Source organism: Microtus oregoni, unplaced genomic scaffold (assembly GCF_018167655.1).
Source record: "Microtus oregoni isolate MIOR12 unplaced genomic scaffold, Mior012 000043F_ref0000047, whole genome shotgun sequence".
NCBI lineage: Eukaryota > Metazoa > Chordata > Mammalia > Rodentia > Cricetidae > Microtus > Microtus oregoni.
The window spans coordinates 12736404-12755830 of record NW_024543210.1 but is presented as its reverse complement, the minus strand read 5'-3'; the positions used below and the strand labels follow the sequence as shown (position 1 = coordinate 12755830).

At 47.6% G+C, this 19427-nt stretch overlaps 1 protein-coding gene across 1 annotated transcript; it reads left to right on the top strand.

Annotated features, from left to right (window-relative positions):
* The first annotated feature begins 3505 nt into the window (after positions 1 to 3505).
* On the top strand, positions 3506 to 18012 carry Psmc1 (proteasome 26S subunit, ATPase 1). The gene is made up of 11 exons (XM_041633480.1): positions 3506 to 3576; positions 7517 to 7570; positions 8254 to 8350; positions 9641 to 9765; positions 10202 to 10387; positions 10559 to 10687; positions 11483 to 11579; positions 13950 to 14139; positions 14864 to 15015; positions 15848 to 16002; positions 17669 to 18012. Exons 1-11 carry the CDS (start codon positions 3574 to 3576, stop codon positions 17801 to 17803), a joined length of 1323 nt encoding a protein of 440 aa, XP_041489414.1. The 5' UTR covers positions 3506 to 3573; the 3' UTR covers positions 17804 to 18012.
* The last annotated feature ends 1415 nt before the right edge of the window (positions 18013 to 19427 follow it).

Below are 19427 nucleotides of genomic sequence, written 5' to 3'. Positions count from 1 at the left end.
GCTCTCAGCAATGGCCTGTCTTGTACACCACACTCAATACAGACCAGTGCTCCTTAGCCTTTCCTGTTGGCCGTCTTATTTCCCTCTGAGACAAGGCCTATGTAGCCCTGGCTAGCCTGAAACTTGGAGACCAGGCTGACCTCCAACTCACAGAACTCTGTCTGCCTATTTAAAAAAAGTCCTAGTTTATCCATTTTTCAGTGGGGTTCCAACTGGCCTCCAGCTCACAATCCTCTGGCCTCTATGATTCGATTATAGGTGCATGTCATTGCCCTGGCCGAGTTCATCTTTAACTCATGACTTCAACTTTAATCACCAAAGTAAGGGGATGCAAGGGGTCTCCACATTTCTTTCCTGTGTGCTAACGAGGCCATATCCTCTTAAATGTTATATGTGTGTATGTGTATGTATGTATGTATATACACACATATGTATATAGAGTACACTATATGTATATAATGTGTGCATATTATTTATATAATTATATAGACATATATGTATATACTATATGTGTATCTATTATACTATATATATATATTATTTATGTAATTTTGTGGAGTAACCTATTCCCGTGTCCAGATTAGGTCCTTTTGTTCTACCTAGACAGAAATCACACATAGACAAGAAGAAGTGCTTTAAATATTTGCTAGCTCTGGCAGCTTTGGCTTCCCTTGGTCCTCCGCAGTAGGTAGCAGCCCTGGGCGTCCCAGCAGACAGGTGGCGGCGGCGGCAGGTGGTGTCCTCTAGTGTTCAGATCCTGCTATAGTTCTTGGATAATGAGTTCCTTAGCTCTACCAGCAGCATCATAGTTCTCCTGTCCCAGGGACGTCAGGAACCCCACAGCCTTTGGCTGCAGCTGCCGTGGCAACATCCAAGTGAGCCTGCATACTGGGGCTCAGCAGCTGACAGCACCCCATGTTAGTACAGTTCTGGCGTAGACCTCAGAAACCAGGGTCCCTTAGTACTTAACACCAGCCACTCTTAAAGCTGGGGTCTCTGAGACTTTTGGCCCTGAGCACGTGACAGCTCTCTGGAATTTCCCTAGCAGCCAGTAGTAGCTGTAGCTCCCTTCACTGTCCCTGCAAGCCTTTCACAGCCTCAGCTCTCCACTCCCTGCCGTCTCATTGCTCCTGTCATTCTTCATCCGGCTCCGGCTGTTGTCAGACTATTCCGTGGCCACCTACCGATTGCTCAGCTGTCAATGACGCAATCTAAGCTGCGGCTGCCATTGTGGGGTTTCTGCCTTTGCCTTCACCACAACTCTGCTGTTTCTACCGCTTCTTCCTTTGGTTACCAGTTTGTCTCCAGCCCCTCAAGGGCACATTTAACTTCCTTCCTTTACCACTAAAGCAGGCAAGAAAAGACCACTCAAAGGAAGACTTTTATTGAGCCTAATGTTACAACATCCTGGGCAGCAGCACAGGGGAGTGTGGACCAGTCAACTCAATGAACAAGTTTGGAATAGCCGGTATGCATAGGCAGAGAAGGAGATTAGATCATCAGAATACACCTCGTGTGCTGATGAAGACGTGCTTGCACCAATCACCTTGCCTCTTTAACGTTCCTCTTACAGCAGCCCATCAGGGAAAATGAGCCCCCACTGGCCTAGGTAGAAGTGTCATTTGGAGTTCATAGAGGTAATAGCAAAAAGTCAGGTACAAAGCATTTGAAACAACCGTGGCAATCAACTGTAACTGTGTATCGTTTTCTCAATGTGTCTGTGGAGTATTCAAAACACCCAAGATGCTGGCTCTTTGGCTAACAGTCCTTTTGGTCAAAGCAGCCAGGTCACCAAGACAGAGTCCAAAGGCTGCTAACTGGGGAGTCAGATTTTTCTCTCCCCCAAACTCTCTCCTCCTTTAGGAAAAGGAACATAAGGAACACTTACATTAAGAACTTAAAGAGCTTTTCATTAACACTAATAGCACCAATTAATAGTAACGCTTAACACCTGGCCAGGGTCCCAAGCTGGGTGGGTGTCCCTCCCCAGTCTCACTGGGACTCTGTCCATTTTCAGTGTCCTCACTCTCTTTTTAAATTTTTTTTTATCTACTTTGCATGTGTGAGTTTACGTACGACATGCTTGCAGGTCCCCTCGTTGTCCAAAGAGGGCATGGGATCCCCTGGAATTGGAGTTACGGGAAGCCGTGAGCCACCCCATTATGAGTGTTGGGACTAACCTCGTAAGAACGGCAGGTGTTCCTCACCCTTGAGCCACCTCTCCAGGCCCAATGTCCTGCTTTCTTCTCTGCAGCCAGTGCAGGGACAGTGTCAAGAACGAGTTTCTCCAGTCCAGACATGAGGCTATGGAAGAGAGTCCTTAACAACTGTGATAAAGACCCTGAAGTGTGGCTCTTTGCAGCTGATGGCTTCTGGCAGTGGTGGGGAAGGACTCGGTGTCCTTTAAGGAGCTGGCCACTGGGAGTTTGACCGTGCTCCGGTGAGTATGCGGGCAACACAAATTAGATGAGGTGTGTTGGGGGGGGGACAAGGATGGGAGGGTGGACCTGGGAGGAATAGGACCCAAATGGGATCAGGATTCATGTATGAAATTCCCAAACAATTACTAAAAACATTATGTTGCCAGGGGAGGGGAAGAATGTATTTCTTCTCTGAAAATTTTCATTATAAAACACCCTGGTCTCTTAGGACTTAGATCTAGAATTCAGTTTTCCAAATGTTCTCTGCTCATGCTCTTGGTGGCTTAGAGACTTTCCTTCTAGAACATACTCTTTTGTTTTTGGCTGCAATTACACAAGGCAAGGTCTTGGGTACCTGTTAATGGAAATTTCTGTAGAAAGGGTAGTTGATATTTTCATGATGTCACCATGGATACATCAATAATAAACGTTCCCAATACTGATAGATGAATAATTTTTTTTAATGTCTTTAAAGATTTATAAGTGTTTGCATTTATTACAAGCACCATGTGTCTGCAGCGCATAATGAGGCCAGAAGGGGGCGACAGATCCCACAGCACTGGAGTTACAGAGGGTTCTCAGCTGCCACCCGAGTCCCCAGCTTACCACTGCTGAGCCCTCTCTCCAGCCCCTCAAAGCTATTCTTAACACAGTATTTGCCAGTGTCATCATCACTTGTGTGTGTGTGGGGGGGGGGGGGAGGCGGCGGATCTCGCAAGTTTAGATAACTTTAGCATTTTCAGGAGATTTAGCAAATTCCAGAAACTAAAGAAGAACTTAAATGCTGTGCACACATCAACTTTACCATTCCAGTTCTTGGGGCTAAAACTTCTTTCCGGTTATAATTTTTGCATAATTTTTTTTGAATTTTCAAAATTGCCCAAAGACAACCAAGATCATCGTCTTAAGTTACTGGCAATAGCCCAACAGTAGCTATTTAGAATTCCCTCAAGTAAACTATTTTTAAGTTCAGCCCCCAAGCGTTTAACCAATCCCGGTAGCAAACTGGGACGAGCCCTTCGCGCGCAACTGCGCCTGCGAGGGAGTTGGTCCTTATAGGTTTCCGTAGTTTTTCTTAGTCACTTCCGCTTCTGACGGGGTCGTTTTTCGTGGATACACTTCCGGCGGTGGCGGCTCGGACTACTGGGGAAAGATGGTGAGTGACTAAGGGATTCGGCCGGTGGTCGCGGGCACCGAAGGCGGGAGGACGAGACGACGGGGCCCACGCTTGGGCCCCTCGACGGACGGAGGGACGTGGGGCGGGGCGGAGCGCTGCGTGCTCCCCGGTGGACGCGGGCGGAACGGACGGCGCCCCGCGGAATCCCGGGGATGGACCTTCTGGGAGCCGAGCGGGGCAGCCTGGCCGACGCCGGGTGACACTGACTGAACCCCGGAACCAGCGTCGAATTAACCCGCCGACGACTCGGCGCTCTCCCGTTTGGTTTGTCGAGCCGGAGTCCGGTCTAGGCGGTGAGGGTAACGGGCGAGCACGATTGACAACGTCGCCGCCTCTATGGCGCTTCCATTCTAGTGGAGGAAGACAGTAAACACGTCGGGGAGCAGGATCGGGCAGGGCCAGGCCAGCCAGCGGTGTGGGCTGTGTTGTGAGAAGTGGCTGTTTTTGTTAGGTGTCAGCGAAGGACCCCCGAGGGTGTGAAATCTGAGCAGAGGCCTAGATTGAGGGAATAGGGGAGTAATTCGTGCTAATATCTGAGCGAAGCAGGGGCCGGGCAGAAGGATCAGAAGATGCCGAGAACTTGAGACAGCCTTGAGGTCAGCCTGAGCTGCAAAGGCCAGAACACACAAAGGTCCTGAAAAGAATTCTGAACGTGCGACGGACATTTTCCCGTAGTTCTTATTTTTTGAAACAGCCCCGTTTTAGTGAGGAAACTGAAGTGCATTCAAATGGCCATTGGTGGAACACAGGTCCTGTCTTTTCTAGAGCAGTTAAGAAACACCCTAGAGTGATTTCTGCCTTTCTATCTAACAAGCTTTGTGACAGTGTTCAGGTCCTTTAACCTCTCTGGACCTTAGTCTCTTTATATGGGGTAGGGGTTAAGAGCACTTGCTGCACTTCCAGAGGACCCAGGTTCTGTCCCCAGAACCCGTGCCAGGATGCTCACAACTGCCAGTAACCCCAGCTCCAGGAAATCTAACACCATCTTCTGGTATGCCGGGGATCCCCCCCCCCCCCACCAACACACACTTTTAAGAAATCTTCTTAAAATCAAATGAGATAATAATCCAAGAATGCTTAGAACTCTGCCAAGCATATTTAGCTGAGCTTTATTAAAGGTGTAGCTCTTCTTTGAGACTGAGAGACATGTAAGATGTTCCAGAGGTGAGGGAAATGTCATCCATTGGAGCCGGACTGGAAAGGTTTGAGGTGAGCCTGGGACTGCTAGGTGTAGCCAGGTAGACAAAGGCTAGGCATGCTGAGCTAAGGACATTACAGAGCAACTCGTGGCTTTGAGGAGGACTGGCAGATTAGCTGATTGCTGCCGGTTGGTTTTGCTTTTATGGGCTTTTGGGGGGCCCATCACCCAGCCTCCAAATAAATCACACTCGGGCACTTATTCTTGGTTCCGAATGTCTGCCCAGCCTTAGCTTGCATTTTTTTGTTTTGTTTTAGTTAGTTTGCTTTCCAGCTTTTCTTAACTTAAATTACCCCATCTGTCTTTCGCCTCGGGACTTTTATGTTTCTCTATTCCTGTATACCTTTTCTTTTCTTCTTACTCCGTGGCTGGCTGTGTAGCTGGGTGGCTGGCCCCTGAAGTCCTCCTGTTTTCTCTGTCTTTCCCAGATCTCTCTCACCCAAATTTCTCCTCATATTTATCCTCTCTGCCTGCCAGCCCCTCCTGTTCCTCTTTCCTGCCTCACTAAAGGCCACTCAGCTCTTTATTAGACCATCAGGTGTTTTAGACAGGCAGAGTAACACAGCTTCACAGAGTTAAACAAATGCAACATAAACAAAATACCTCAGAATAATATTCCCCAACAAACCGATTATTTTCAAGGGTACTAGCTCTCTCTTGGCATGAACAGGAAGAGAATGGGGGTGGGGTGGAGAGAGAGAAGTGTGAGGAATGCAACCAGGTTGGCTTTGGACCAACACCCGTGAAGCCACAGTGGCAGTTAGACTCCTGACCCAGTAGTCTATCGCTAGAACTTAATTCCTAGAAGTACTAAGGGCATATTTGCTGTATTTATCTTCAGCAGTAGGGGGAAGGGGCTAGTGTCATCCACTTAAGGACACCAAAGCTCAGTGGAGAAACCTGACTTAACCACAGCCACAGTCTGTAGTGATGGGGCCAGAATTCAGATTCCACAGACAACACTTTCAGGCTTGGACCTATCTTGGGATTGTGTTGAATTAATGGCCATGAAGGAAAAATAGCTAGCACAAAGTTGGGCCCGTAATAGACACCTCCCAGGCGCTGGTTGCCCAGTCATGAGCAAAGTTCCCTAGAAAGCAAGGAAATGTTAAAGGCTCTGACTTGTACATCCTATTTCAGCAGAACTGTCTTCCAGAGTCTCTTTTCAGCCCTTAACTACAGTCAGAGTAAAACACAAAGATTTAAGAACCTTGAGTGTGGTGGGATATGTTTGACATTAATTCTACTCAGTAACCCTGTGTCTTGATAATGAAACTGCCAGTTTATTAGTTAGTGATGCCTGCCTGGGGTTGGTTGGGGCCTGAATGGCTTCTCTGGTCAGTAACTTCATTGTTACTCATCTTTTTTTTTTTTTTTTTTTTTTGAGACAGGGTTTCTCCATAGTTTTTGGTTCCTGTTCTGGAACTAGCTCTTGTAGACCAGGCTGGCCTCGAACTCACAGAGATCCGCCTGCCTCTGCCTCCCGAGTGCTGGGATTAAAGGTGTGCGCCACCACCGCCCGGCTGTTACTCATCTTTAAAACACCAGCATTGGGCTGATGAGATGGCATTTGACATCAGGCCTGACAACTGGAGTTTTATCTCTGGGACCCACAAGTCCTCTGACTTCCACCTGTGTGCTCTGGCTTCCACATGTGTGCTCTGGCTTCCATCTGTGTTCTCTGGCTTCCACACGTGTGCTGTGGCTTCCACCTGTTTGCTCTGGCTTCCACATGTGTGCTCTGGCTTCCACCTGTGTGCTGTGGCTTCCACCTGTGTGCTCTGGCTTCCACACGTGTGCTGTGGCTTCCACACGTGTGCTCTGGCTTCCACCTGTGTGCTCTGGCTTCCACACGTGTGCTCTGGCTTCCACACGTGTGCTCTGGCTTCCACACGTGTGCTGTGGCTTCCACCTGTGTGCTCTGGCTTCCACCTGTGTGCTCTGGCTTCCACACGTGTGCTGTGGCTTCCACATGTGTGCTCTGGCTTCCACCTGTGTGCTCTGGCTCCCACACGTGTGCTCTGGCTCCCACACACGTGCTCTGGCTCCCACACACATGCTCTGGCTCCCACACGCGTGCTCTGGCTCCCACACGCGTGCTCTGGCTTCCACATGCATGCTCTGGCTCCCACACGTGTGCTCTGGCTTCCACACGTGTACTCTGGCATGCACATGCGTGCTCTGGCATGCACACACGCACCCACGCGTGCACTGACATGTAAAGTACCTCAGTTTGAATCATTTCCCTGTGTTAAGCAGTTTTCAAATCAGAAATCCCAGTGAGCTTTTCATACGTTAAGTAACGCCTTCAGGAGAGAGCTTTTCAGGCGGGGAAGAGAAACTTGTGTAGGAGCAAGGCTGTCGTGACCGGAGCACGGTAGTTGCTGTTGAAAGTCTCCCGGAGAGATAAGTGGCTGCGGAGTATGTGTGACAGCATTCCTGAAGTCTGAGATGGAGTTTATATTAGAGAATGTCCTGCTTCAGAGTAGTGGTCCCTAACCACTCCTTAGTGACAGCCACATCATAGAATGGTTCTCGGTTCTGAGAGTTGTGTTATTTGCAGAATCTCTCCACACTGAGGGCATACCTGAGCTGCAAGGCACATGGGTTTCCAAGTGTCACAATGGGAGTGCTGTGTTTTAGAATCATAGTAGCAGTAGGGTGTTCTTATGAAGTGACTGTATTCTGAATTTCTGCTTTCTTCTCGTTTTTTCTAAACAGGGTCAGAGTCAGAGTGGTGGCCATGGTCCTGGGGGTGGCAAGAAGGATGACAAGGTAAGTAAGAAGATACTTACGTGATCTGATCACGCTGTGGAAGCTGCCATTAGGTCTCAGTGAGTTCTAGAGCCATAAACTTTAAAAATCAAACTGATGTGGTAGTTATTTCAGTAACCCAGAATACAGATGGAGCAGCTGCTTCCTGTTTTTGAGAAGCGTATTAGCCTGAGGTAATGGTTTCTAAAGTGTGAACATCGTGGAAGGTTTAAAACAGTAGATTGATTGCCTGAGTGTGAGAAGGGCCTCACCGTACTCAGACTTGAGGCAAGTAACTCAGTGCTGACCTCTCTCTACTTCTGGAAAACTTCTGAGTCTCTGCCATCTCTCTAAAGAGATCACATTTGCTCAGTGCAGCTAAACCTTGGAGTGCAGAAATGTGTGATCTGCTTTTTAAAAGACAGTGATTTTACAGAGTCAGCGGGTTGTGTTCATACATGTCACAGTAATCAAAGAGGCCATCAGTAAGGTATAGGGGTGACAGGGATTGGAGGGATGAAAGAGAAGGGGAAAATAATATAATTTATTTTTTTAAAAGTATTAATAAAAAGGACAATTATTTTAAATATCCTAAAAGATGGGAACATTTTTACCCCTACAGATAGATTGTAATGATACAGAAATAAATGTGCATTTTATGATTTCCATGTGGCTTCTCTTTCCTGTTCTTCTAAAAACTCAAGGACAAGAAAAAGAAATATGAACCTCCTGTCCCAACTAGAGTGGGGAAAAAGAAGAAGAAAACAAAGGGACCAGATGCTGCCAGCAAACTGCCACTGGGTAAGGACCTTGTCCCCTGCTCTCTTCCCAACTCCCAGGAACTACTCTGCATGTAGCACGGAATGTAAAGGGGAGGCAGGAAGTCTTGGGAGACTGAAGCATTAGTGTGGGCTATTTAACCCCATTCTACTTAGCTCATGTGGAGCCTTCCACTACGTTGATGTACAAGTATTATTTTTTTCTTAAAATGCAATATTATATGAGTTTGTCTCATGCTAAGAGATCCCATTCACAGTGCACTGTGGCGCACGCCTTTAATCCCAGCACTCAGGAGGCAGAGGCAAGCAGATAAGTCACTGAGGTCCAGACCAGCCAGGGCTTCATAGAGACCCTTTTTCAAAAAAAAAAAAAGAAAGAGAGAGAGACAGAGAGAGAGAAATTCCATTCATTGTCTTTAAATAGCCAGCCCCACTGCGGTATTAAAAATGTAAATCATTTGTTGTTTTGTTAATTTTCATTATTTTACAGGGGGCACACGCACATGCTGCAGTGTGTGTGTAAAGGTCAGAGGACAACTTATGGGAGTTGGTTCTCTCCTGTCACTTTTCTGGGGGTGGAACTGAGGTCATTGCGCCTCACGGCAAGTACCTTTACCCACAGCCTTTATTTTAATGGCCCTGTCTGTTGTGAGACACGGTCCCAGTTGTGCTGTCCAGGCTGTCCTTAGGTTCACCATCCCCTTGCCTTAGCTTCCTGGGGACTGGGATTAACTGTACCCCACAATTTAAATACAGTTTAAATTACAAAACCAGTCCCAGAAACATTTTCATTCTGTAAAATGAAGTGTTACAATATCGAAATTTGGGTCATGTCTGAACTTAAGTTTACTCTTTATTAGTTTGAGTTTTTTTCTTTTTTTAAGATTTGTGTGTATGAGTATTTTACGTGCCTATGTATATGTGCACTGTGTGTGTGCCAAGCACTGTGTGAGCTGCCATATGGACACTCAGAACTGAGCCCAGGTCCTCTGGAAAAGCAGCAAATGCTCCTAACTGCTAGCCATCTTTTCAGCTCCTTTGTCACAGAGTATGTGTACGTGTGTGTGCATGCATGCACACTCAGACACAGTTGTGAGCGTGTGGAGGTCACACCACAGCTGACAGGACTCAGTTCTGTCCTTCCACTGTGAGTCTAAGGGACAGAGTCAGGCTTAGCAGCAAGCACTCTAACCACGGAGCCATGCTGCCAGCCCTGCATTTCAGGTTCTTACTGGCTTTCTGATGAGCATAAAGTAAACCTTGGCTGTAAATTTTTAGGTTCCTTAAATTAAGCCCTATGTTTTAATTCCAGTAACACCTCACACTCAGTGCCGCCTGAAGCTGCTGAAGTTAGAGAGAATAAAAGACTATCTTCTCATGGAGGAAGAGTTCATCAGAAATCAGGAGCAGATGAAACCGTTAGAAGAAAAGCAAGAGGTGAGTGAAGAAGTTTCCACGACTGTCTTCTTTACCACGTGAGTGCGATTTAGAGGGCAGCAGGCGGGATTCACGTAGTTGAACAGGCAGGCCTCTTACTGGCTAGCTTTTAAAAACATCAGTGGCTCTGGGCCAGGGAGGTGGCACAGCAGGTAAGAGCACTGACTGTGCACCCTGGAAACCAGGTTACCCTTGTGAAGAGGCAAAAGTCCAGGAGAAGCGGCATCTGTAGTTCTGGCACCCTGCAGCAAGCTAGGCAGCAGAGGCTAGAGAACCACCCAGAGCCCTCTGGGGCCATGTGCGCGCGCACAGATGCACATCCACAGAACAGGAACGAATCCATGAAGAAGCAAGCTCTGCTGCTTTGTGACTAGCAGACAAACGGATCGTCTGCCCTGAGAGCTAATGTGCTTTTTCTTCCTGGTTTACTGTGTAGGAGGAAAGATCGAAAGTGGATGATCTCAGGGGTACTCCCATGTCTGTAGGAACCTTGGAAGAGATCATTGATGATAATCACGCCATTGTGTCCACATCTGTGGGCTCAGAACACTACGTCAGCATCCTGTCATTTGTGGACAAGGATCTGCTGGAGCCAGGCTGTTCAGTCCTGCTCAACCACAAGGTGAGTTGCTGGTCTTTAAGGAAACCCAGAAGAGTATGTTCTTCCTCTTAGACCTGGCTTTTTGTCCCAGAAGTAGATCACCAGGAGAGAAAGATAGTGTGACTGCTACTGCTTGTCATAAACAGGGTGAAGGGACCTCCCGATCACATGGTATGCCTTGATCCTTTGCAGGTGCATGCCGTGATAGGGGTGCTAATGGATGACACAGATCCCCTGGTCACAGTGATGAAGGTGGAAAAGGCCCCCCAGGAGACCTATGCAGATATTGGGGGCCTGGACAACCAAATCCAGGAAATTAAGGTATGGCAGGGACCAGCTCTGGGTTTCCAGACTTCTTGGTTTCTTATAGCTGTCGTGTCTAGGATGCTTTGGAGTTGTTTTGCATATTTGTTCTTCTTGATTGACTCATTCCAGCTGTGAATCTATGAGTTCTTTATGGTTAGGAACTGACATCACAGGAAACTGATAGTCCTGCAGCATTTTAGCACTTTGCATATTTAGTGTTGTTTTGTGTGAGGGTGTGATGTTCTAGGTGTGCTGACGTGTGCTGTTGTATAGAGGTGTGTGTACTTGCACAGGCTCGCACAGGTACTGGCACCTAGGACATAATCCTGGGGAGAGGTGGTTATCCCGTGACTGTGGGCCAGCTCTCTGCTTGCTTTCCCTAGGGAAGTCAGTCAGGGCTTCACAGATGTCCACTGCTGACCTCTCAAATAGCTGAGCTGAGCACATAAGGTAATACCCTAGGTGGCAACAGCCGTCAGGATGTCTTTCCAGGTTCTAGCTGTAGTTTAATCGAAAAGGGTGAGTTTTAACTTTCTTCAGTCTTAACTTTGCTCCGGAATGACTTAAATAATGCTTAAGGCTAACTTCTGGAAAAGAAAAATGGAAGCAGCATGGCTCAGAAAGGGAGGCAATAAAACCTTCAATGAGACGCATGTCCTCAGCATGCCTAGCCCAAGTGGCAGTCAGGTGCGTTCCTTTCAGAAGAGTGGAGCCCTACTTATTTTCGTGGAAAGCAAGATATTTTCATGTCAAATCGTGCTAATAACTTCAGTTAGACTTTGATTTTTACCAAATGTTTCTTCTCTTTAGGAATCTGTGGAGCTTCCTCTTACCCATCCTGAGTATTATGAGGAGATGGGAATAAAGCCCCCTAAGGGGGTCATTCTTTATGGTCCGCCAGGAACAGGTATGCCATGCTAGACACTAGACACATCACTGTATCTCCAGCAGCACTGGCAAGATAGACGACACCGTAGTTCCTTAGTTTAACTCTGTGGCTGGGTGGGGGGAGAGGTGGAACATTCTGCTTAGCATGCAGAATACCACAGGTTCTGACTAGCAAACCAGTACCACCCCTTACACACAACATAAACAAGTTCTCAGCCTTGATTGACCGTGCTCGTCCCGGCCTCAAAGGCATGCACACATTGGAACATGGCCAAACATCAGACCTGCAGTGGAGATGGCGCTCAGTTATTCCAGGGTGTTTGGATCAGGTCTATGTATACTGATGCAGCACTACTAAGTATTTGTTGGATGATGATAAGCGTGCATACACATTTAATTCATTGCAGTCAGTTGTCCTAAGCTGTGGAGACCAATACTTAGCAGTTGGTTACTCTGCACATTAGAGCAAGAGTGGTCATTTGTTGAGAGAACTGGCGTTGATTTCTAACTGACCCTTGTTAACAACTACCAAGGGACTGAGAAGTCCCTTCCCCAGAAGCCTGAAGCTACAAGACACCACTCTGCTTCATCTCATGACAAAGTAGCTACAGAGAGACTGATGTTGAGCCCAGGGCCACAGAGCATTGAGCTGGTGCAGGGCTGCAGCTGCAGTGCTGAACCCTGACCCACCAGCATGTAATGGTGAGATGTGGACACTGTGGTCATGAGTGGGCAGGCCGGAGGGGGTTGGAGGATGTTGGTGATTCCCTGTAACCTGGCAGGTTTCCTTGGCTGCTTCTGGACACTAAGATCTCATCCTCTCGAAAGGCCCTACCCTGTCTGTACTGTCCTGTTTGCTCTCCTAGGACTTCTCACCTGCCATTCTCCCCGTGACCAAGGAGAGCATCATCACCACATGTCACAAAGCCTGGCCCTCAGTCATTGTCCAGCAGCTTAAGGGTACCAATTCTGCCTCAGCATCTGAGCCAACAGCCAGCCCTCCTCACTCACTTTCAAAAGGCCATGGTCTTAACAGCTCTACAAACCTTGAACTGAGCACTCTGGTGACTGGTCTTGGGAGCTGGGACCAGCATCCACGTTGCTTAGAGCTCCCAAAGTGGATTCAGTGTACACGGTCAACCAAGGTTGAGAACTCGTGTGTGTGTGTATGTGTCTGTGTGTGTCTGTGTGTGTCTGTGTGTGTCTGTGTGTGTCTGTGTGTGTGTGTCCTGAAAGAAAAATAGCAGGGACTAGAAACACTGGAAGCACTATTTGAAATCCATGGAGGACCTGCCCTCCTCCCCCCTCCTTGGGAAAGACATACCACAGACCTCACATCTGTGGGCTCCACTGACTGGTCTTCTAGTATTTTGGCCACTCACAAGCTCCCCCAGTACCGCCTTCCTGTGGCCTGTGCTGAAAGCTGCTTTGTGTCCCAGGGTCAGGCCTAAGATTCCCAGAGTATTTTATCACTGATGGTTTCATCAGAGTTTATTTGGTCTTTAATACTGGGTTAGATGGGTCAAGTTTTTTTTGTTTGTTTATTTGTTTATTAATTTTGACATAGGGCCTCATAAAGGCCAAGCTGGCTTTGTAGTCACTGTATGGCTCAGGATGACATTCAACTTCTAATCCTCCTGCCTCTACCTCCCAAATGCCAGATTCTAGGCCTTTACCACCATGTCTGGTTGTGTTTAAAAAATTTATATACAACTTAGAAGGGACCCAGGCAAAAGCTCCCTTTCAGAAAAAAACAGACTGTTGTATTGCTAGTGCAGAGCTGTTCCTTCTGTAGGTAATTATCGTGATTGTTTAGGGCCATGGCTCTCAGCTTTCCTAGTGCTGCAACTCTTAATGCAGTTCCTCATGTTGTGATGACCCCCAACCATAAAACTATTTTGTTCCTACGTCATATCTTTAATTTTGCTACTGTTAAGAATTGTAATGTAAACATCTGCTATGCAGGACAGCCAGTGTGTGACCCATGGCGAGCCACTGCTTTAGTGGTGTACAGATAACCGAGTAGGGCACAGAAACACCCGGTGATAAAGGTTCCTGCTGCACAAGCCTGGCAGCCTGAGTGTGGTCATCAGAACCCGTGTGAAGGTGGAAGAAGGGATGGCCTCTGCAAAGCTGTCCTCCCTCCACATGTGGTCCACACACACACACAACACACACAGTTTAAATGTGAAAAAAAATAACCAAGTAAAAGGTATTTGCTGACATTATCATGACTTTCAGGAGCGTTCAAAGTAGTCCCAGTATGGAGTTAGATTGGGAGAGCAGAGCACCAGACAGCTGCTGGGGTGTGTGTCTGTCCATTAGGGTGAGGGTTCTTAGCAGCACTTACATGGCTTTCTCTTTTGCTCTACTCTTTTTTCTAAAATAGGTAAAACGTTACTGGCCAAAGCCGTAGCTAACCAAACCTCAGCCACTTTCTTGAGAGTGGTTGGCTCAGAGCTTATTCAGAAGTACCTAGGCGACGGGCCCAAGCTCGTCCGGGAGCTGTTCCGAGTTGCTGAAGAACATGCACCGTCCATTGTGTTTATTGATGAAATTGATGCCATTGGGACCAAAAGGTAAACTTGCCCTTGAACTGTTGAGATGAACAGTGCTAGGCCTTCCTGTGTAGCAAGTCCTTGCTGTGCATGGCCTCTGTATACTTCGCTCTCTGACCTCCATGGGCCTAAACACCCACCCAGACAGTGTCTGGAAACCATTGTGTCGTAGCACTTGGATGGAGCCAGTGCCATCCAGATTCCAGGGACTTGCTGTAATGATGGTAGTCTCTGCCCTCCATTAGTAGGTTGGGCCAACAGGGAGACAGGAAAAATGGTGGCAGTTGAGGCACAGAGTTGCTGTGCAGATACGTGATATGTAATAGTTGAAAAGTGTCTTCATCTGTGCTGCTGCAATCAAAACACCCCGGGGGCGGGAGGGAGTTAAAAAGGCAAATGCCGTGACGTCTAAGTCTAAAACCAGGATCTAGCATCAGTGTCTGCTCACGGGATCATGTTTGTCCTCAGTCTTTCAACATTGAACAGAACAGCGGAGAAAGGGGCCTGTGCTGGCTCCCGCCAGCCCTTTTAGAAGGCATTAACCACTCATCCATTGCAGTGGCCATTGTTAGATGTAAACTTTAGAGGCAAGTCCTGACCAAAGCATGGGAGCTGATGCTGTTTTGCCAGAGTGATAGGGAGTGGCCTTCGGGCCAAGAAAAGAACATTGAGTTCCATGCTGTATGTTCGCTGTACCTGTTCTTGTAACAGAATGGCTGGGTCTTTAATTCTCTTTTTTCCAAAGATATGATTCAAATTCTGGAGGTGAGAGAGAAATTCAGCGAACAATGTTGGAGCTGCTGAACCAGCTGGATGGATTTGATTCGAGGGGAGATGTAAAAGTCATCATGGCCACAAACCGAATAGAAACTTTGGATCCAGCACTTATCAGACCAGGTCAAATTTTGCTGTTTTTTTTTTTTCCCCTTGTGGAAAATTAATGGGTTTGTGATTGAAATGTGCTTTGGGGGTAAGGGGTGTTATACCATGGTACACCATAATTTACGAAAAACACGTCTCCTTGATTGGAGAGATGGCCTAATCAGAAAAATGCCTGCCGATCAGCAGGAGGGCCTGATTTGGTCTGCAGAACCACATATAAAGGTAGATGGTTTACAACTGTGACCCCCACACTGGGGAGGTGGAGACAGATAGTGGGCTCACTGGCCAGCCTCCTTGCCTAGCAAGCTACTTTTGGCAAGCTCCAAGTGAGAGCCCCTAATCTCAGAAAACAAGTGATAGGTGCCCAAAGTTGTCCTCTCCACATGGACACACACGAGTTCAAGTCTGTCTCCTGGAGATCCTGGCTAGGAGGGGGATGCTCTGCAGCTTGGCCCTTCGCAGTCTAGGTTTGCACTGTTCGCGTTTTCCTTCCCAAACTCAGAATTTCTCGCCCCAAGCACTTGCTTTCATCCCTAAAGAAAAGAGTACTAGGCGTGGCTTATCTTTACATTCAGGGGGCCCTGGAAGCCAGGTGTGCTGTTAGCTTTTGTAATGTTTCTAAGGTAGGGCACTAATGCCATTCGAGATGTCCCTGTGTTTATTCCTGAAGGTATCAAATCAGGGGGTTCAGGTGGGGTTAATTCAGATGCAGTTGTTCAGGAAGCATAGGAGTAAATGTTGGGGTATCACTCCCACATCATCGCCTGACGCCTGTGGGGTGGGCTGAGGCCTGATGGGAGCCAAGTCTGGGTCTGGATGGAAGCGGCTGAAAGCTCTGTACCTGCAGGCCGCATTGACAGGAAGATCGAGTTCCCCCTGCCTGACGAGAAGACCAAGAAGCGGATCTTTCAGATTCACACAAGCAGGATGACCCTGGCTGATGACGTAACCTTGGATGACTTGATCATGGCAAAGGATGACCTGTCTGGGGCCGACATTAAGGTGAGTACCTGGGTGGGCTTGCTTCTGGGAATTGGCCTGTTAGGAAAGACTGCAAACTCTAGGGGTGGATGCCTAGCTTTTACTATCACAGCCATTTGTGGATTTAATACTGCATCCGAATGGAAGATGAGCTTTTTATTAAAAGCCATTTAATACATTCCTCCATGAAGTAAATGACCCCGCCCCTGTGAACCCACAAGGATCAGTCACTAACATTAAGCTTACCACCCACTGTACCAGGCCTGAGTGACCTGATCTTTTAAGTGAGACTTCTCCTTTAGTCCTGTCAGGGAAGTGCTTGCTGGAAAAGGTCACCCCAGAGCTGCAGAGGGTCCCTCACATTGTGTTCTTACTCCCACCTTGTATTGATGGACTACTTGATTTTACCTGTTGATTTTGTTGTAAATGAGTTAATAGCGGTTTTCCTGCTGCCCAGTCGTTCTGTCAAGGCCTGTGAGCAATGAATGTGGGGCAGAGTGGGCTCCTCTGTGGGTGCCTTGGTCAGGTAGAAGAGGCACACAGGTGCTTTTCTGGGCCAGTGCCTACACCGAGGGCATTTGCATCGGTCCTGCAGAAGTAGGGTAAATAGCTTAGTTTAGTGGGTTTTTTTTTTTCATTAAAAAATACTTTTTAATTGTACTACATGAACTTTTCTTAAAATTTTTCAAGCATTCAGAAAAGTTGTGACACCGGCATGTGTATGCCTACATGCCCACCACCTAAATTTACATGGCTGACCTTTCCCGTCCTCATACACAGCCACTTTTTGGTTGAACCATGTAAAGTAAATAATCTGATGGCCATTTCCACAACAGCTTTCAGTGCCAGGATTGTGGAATTCTCACTTTGCTAGTTTGCTTGTTTAGGAATGGGGGGGGTTGTTTTAAATTTTTAGTTATGTGGGGGAGGAATGTGCTTAGGAGCATAGGTACCTGCAGAGGCTACAAAGGGGCATCCAAGTACGGGGAGCTGGAGTTAGAGACAGTCATGGGCCCAGAGTGGGTACCAAACTCAGTCCTCTGCAAGAACGGCATGCACTCTTAACTCCCGAGCCATCTCCCCGGTGCCCGGGATTGTCTTAATGCATGCGTTACAAGGGCTCTTGTTTGACTTTTTGGCAAGAAAACACATTAGGATGATTACTGTTCACCAGCATAGCTAATGGGACTGTGTTCCAACTGTAATAGACATACACGCTGCTCCCTGCCTTTGGTGTGTCACTTTCTCCACCTCCCAGAAGTACCTTTAATGAAAGTGAAGCTACGAGAATTTACCAAACCACAACAGCTGTCAGAACCTGAGCTACAGCTCAGAACCCCAGGTCCCTGGGCCAGTAGACTCCCTTAAAATCTCCCCAGTTTATACATCTTGGATTCTTTCAGAAATTATGATGCATGAGACATTTAAAAAAATAACCTGTTCCCAAATGAGCAACTTGTGTTTAGTCTGTCTTATACTTTATTTCAAAATATGTCTCTGAATTCCAAAAGATAAAAATAAGCGTTTCAGGCTGAACATACTGTTCTTTTTTGGCTTGGTTTAGTTTGGTTTTTTGAGACAGGGTTTCTCTGTGTAGCCCTGGCTATCCTGGAACTGTAGATCAGACTGACCTGGGATTAACCTTGCATGCCCCACCATGCCTGACTCATACTCTTCTTTCTTTCAGGCAATCTGTACAGAAGCTGGCCTGATGGCCCTGCGTGAACGCAGAATGAAAGTTACAAATGAAGACTTCAAAAAATCTAAAGAGAACGTTCTTTATAAAAAACAAGAAGGCACCCCTGAGGGGCTGTATCTCTAGTGACCCACAGTTCCTTCAGGGAAGTTAGTGAGTTCCCCGTACTCCCCAGGAGGATGGGAAGCTGCCCAAGGAATCCATTTCCCAGTGAATTTGCTAGTAGACAGCCTGTCTTGAAGGATGCTGTGCAGGGTGCCCACCAGGTGTCTCCGTGTGCGGTCATCGTGTTGTGCTCTCTGCTCCCAATAAAGGGTTGTCTGGTTTGCTTTCTACTGCTGTGCCGAAGACCATGACCAAAACAACCTGGGGGTGGGGGCAGGAGTTTATTTCATCTCAAGCTTACAGTCCAGCTGGCAAGTCAGGAACTGGAGACAGGACCTGAAACAAGCCCTGGAGGAGGCTGCTCCCTGGCTCAGTCTGCTTGCTTCTAGACCCAGGACCACCTGCCTAGGGATGGTACTGCTCATTGTGGGCTGGGCCCTCCCACATAAATTGTTTATGAACAAAATGCCCATGTCAGGTGGTGGTGGCACAAATGTCCTCCCAGAACTTGGGGGGCAGGGGCAGGCGGATCTCTGTGAGTTTGAGGCCAGCCTGGTCTACAGAGTGAGTTCCAGGACAGACTCCAAAGCTAAGCAGAGAAACCCTGTCTCCAAAAATCAAAAAAAGAAAGGAAGGAAGAAAATGTCCAACAGATTTGCTTGTAGTCCAGACTGATGGAGGGGAGGCATTTCCTTGGTTGAAGCTGTGTCTTCCGCATCAGCAACGCTTCACAGCTGTCTGGCTGCACACCTGTAGCTCCCTGCAGCAGAGGGGGATCCTGCACTAGGGAAGCTTATTGGCAACCACAGCCCTGCCCCCCACTTCATGTCTCCAAAGCCAGTGCCAGGACTAGTAAAGGCTATGTTAATGTGGCTGTGTTCTCAGAGACCGCTTTGCTCTGTGGACTGCAGGGCTCTACAGTGGGCAATACATGTTCCCATGAGGCTGAGGAGCCCTAAAAGAAATAATCAGTGAATAATCTTAGCCCATTGGTGCCTGCCTTGGTTCCAGGTTCAGAAACCTCAGCACGTCATATTCTTTCTTAATAGACGGTTCCTCAAAGCCATCAGGTGGCAGGTGGCCTGTGCAGAGAAGACATATTCCTTTTCTGAAGCCACCATGCCTTAAACTACACAAATTATCTCAGTTTACAGTCAAAAGACCACTCAGCTATAACCTTGGTATCCACTGCACTCCTGGAAGCTCAAGCGGTGAACCAGTTTCTTTGAGATCCAAGAATTCAGCTCCTTGTAGCCGCTGGCAGAGGCCAGCATGTGCTGTCACTCGAGGACCTTTTGCAGCTTGTAGAGGCCTCTTAGTCCTGTACCCCAGGCCTCTCCATCTTCCTGTGGCTATCCCCTTGGACTTTCAGACCATACTGGGCCTGCTCAGATAACCCACTTTGTTTGGTATTCTTAATTTTGTTTTCAAAACAGGGTTTCTTTGTGTAGCCAGACCAGACTGGCCTTGAACTCAGAGAACCACCTGCCTCTGCCTCTTGAGTGCTAGGATTAAAGGCCTGCACCTTACACTGCCCAGCTATTTGAAATTCTTCTGTTTATTTTTGTTAAGAACTTGGAGCCTAGGCTGGACCTGAACTTGTGTTGGCCGGGTTGGCATTAAATTCTCAATGATCCTCTGCCTT

Coding starts and splice junctions, on each gene's coding strand:
- Psmc1 (XM_041633480.1), top strand. Junction 9,766..10,201: donor CGTTAGAAGAAAAGCAAGAG/GTGAGTGAAGAA, acceptor TTTACTGTGTAG/GAGGAAAGATCGAAAGTGGA. Junction 16,003..17,668: donor TGTCTGGGGCCGACATTAAG/GTGAGTACCTGG, acceptor TCTTTCTTTCAG/GCAATCTGTACAGAAGCTGG.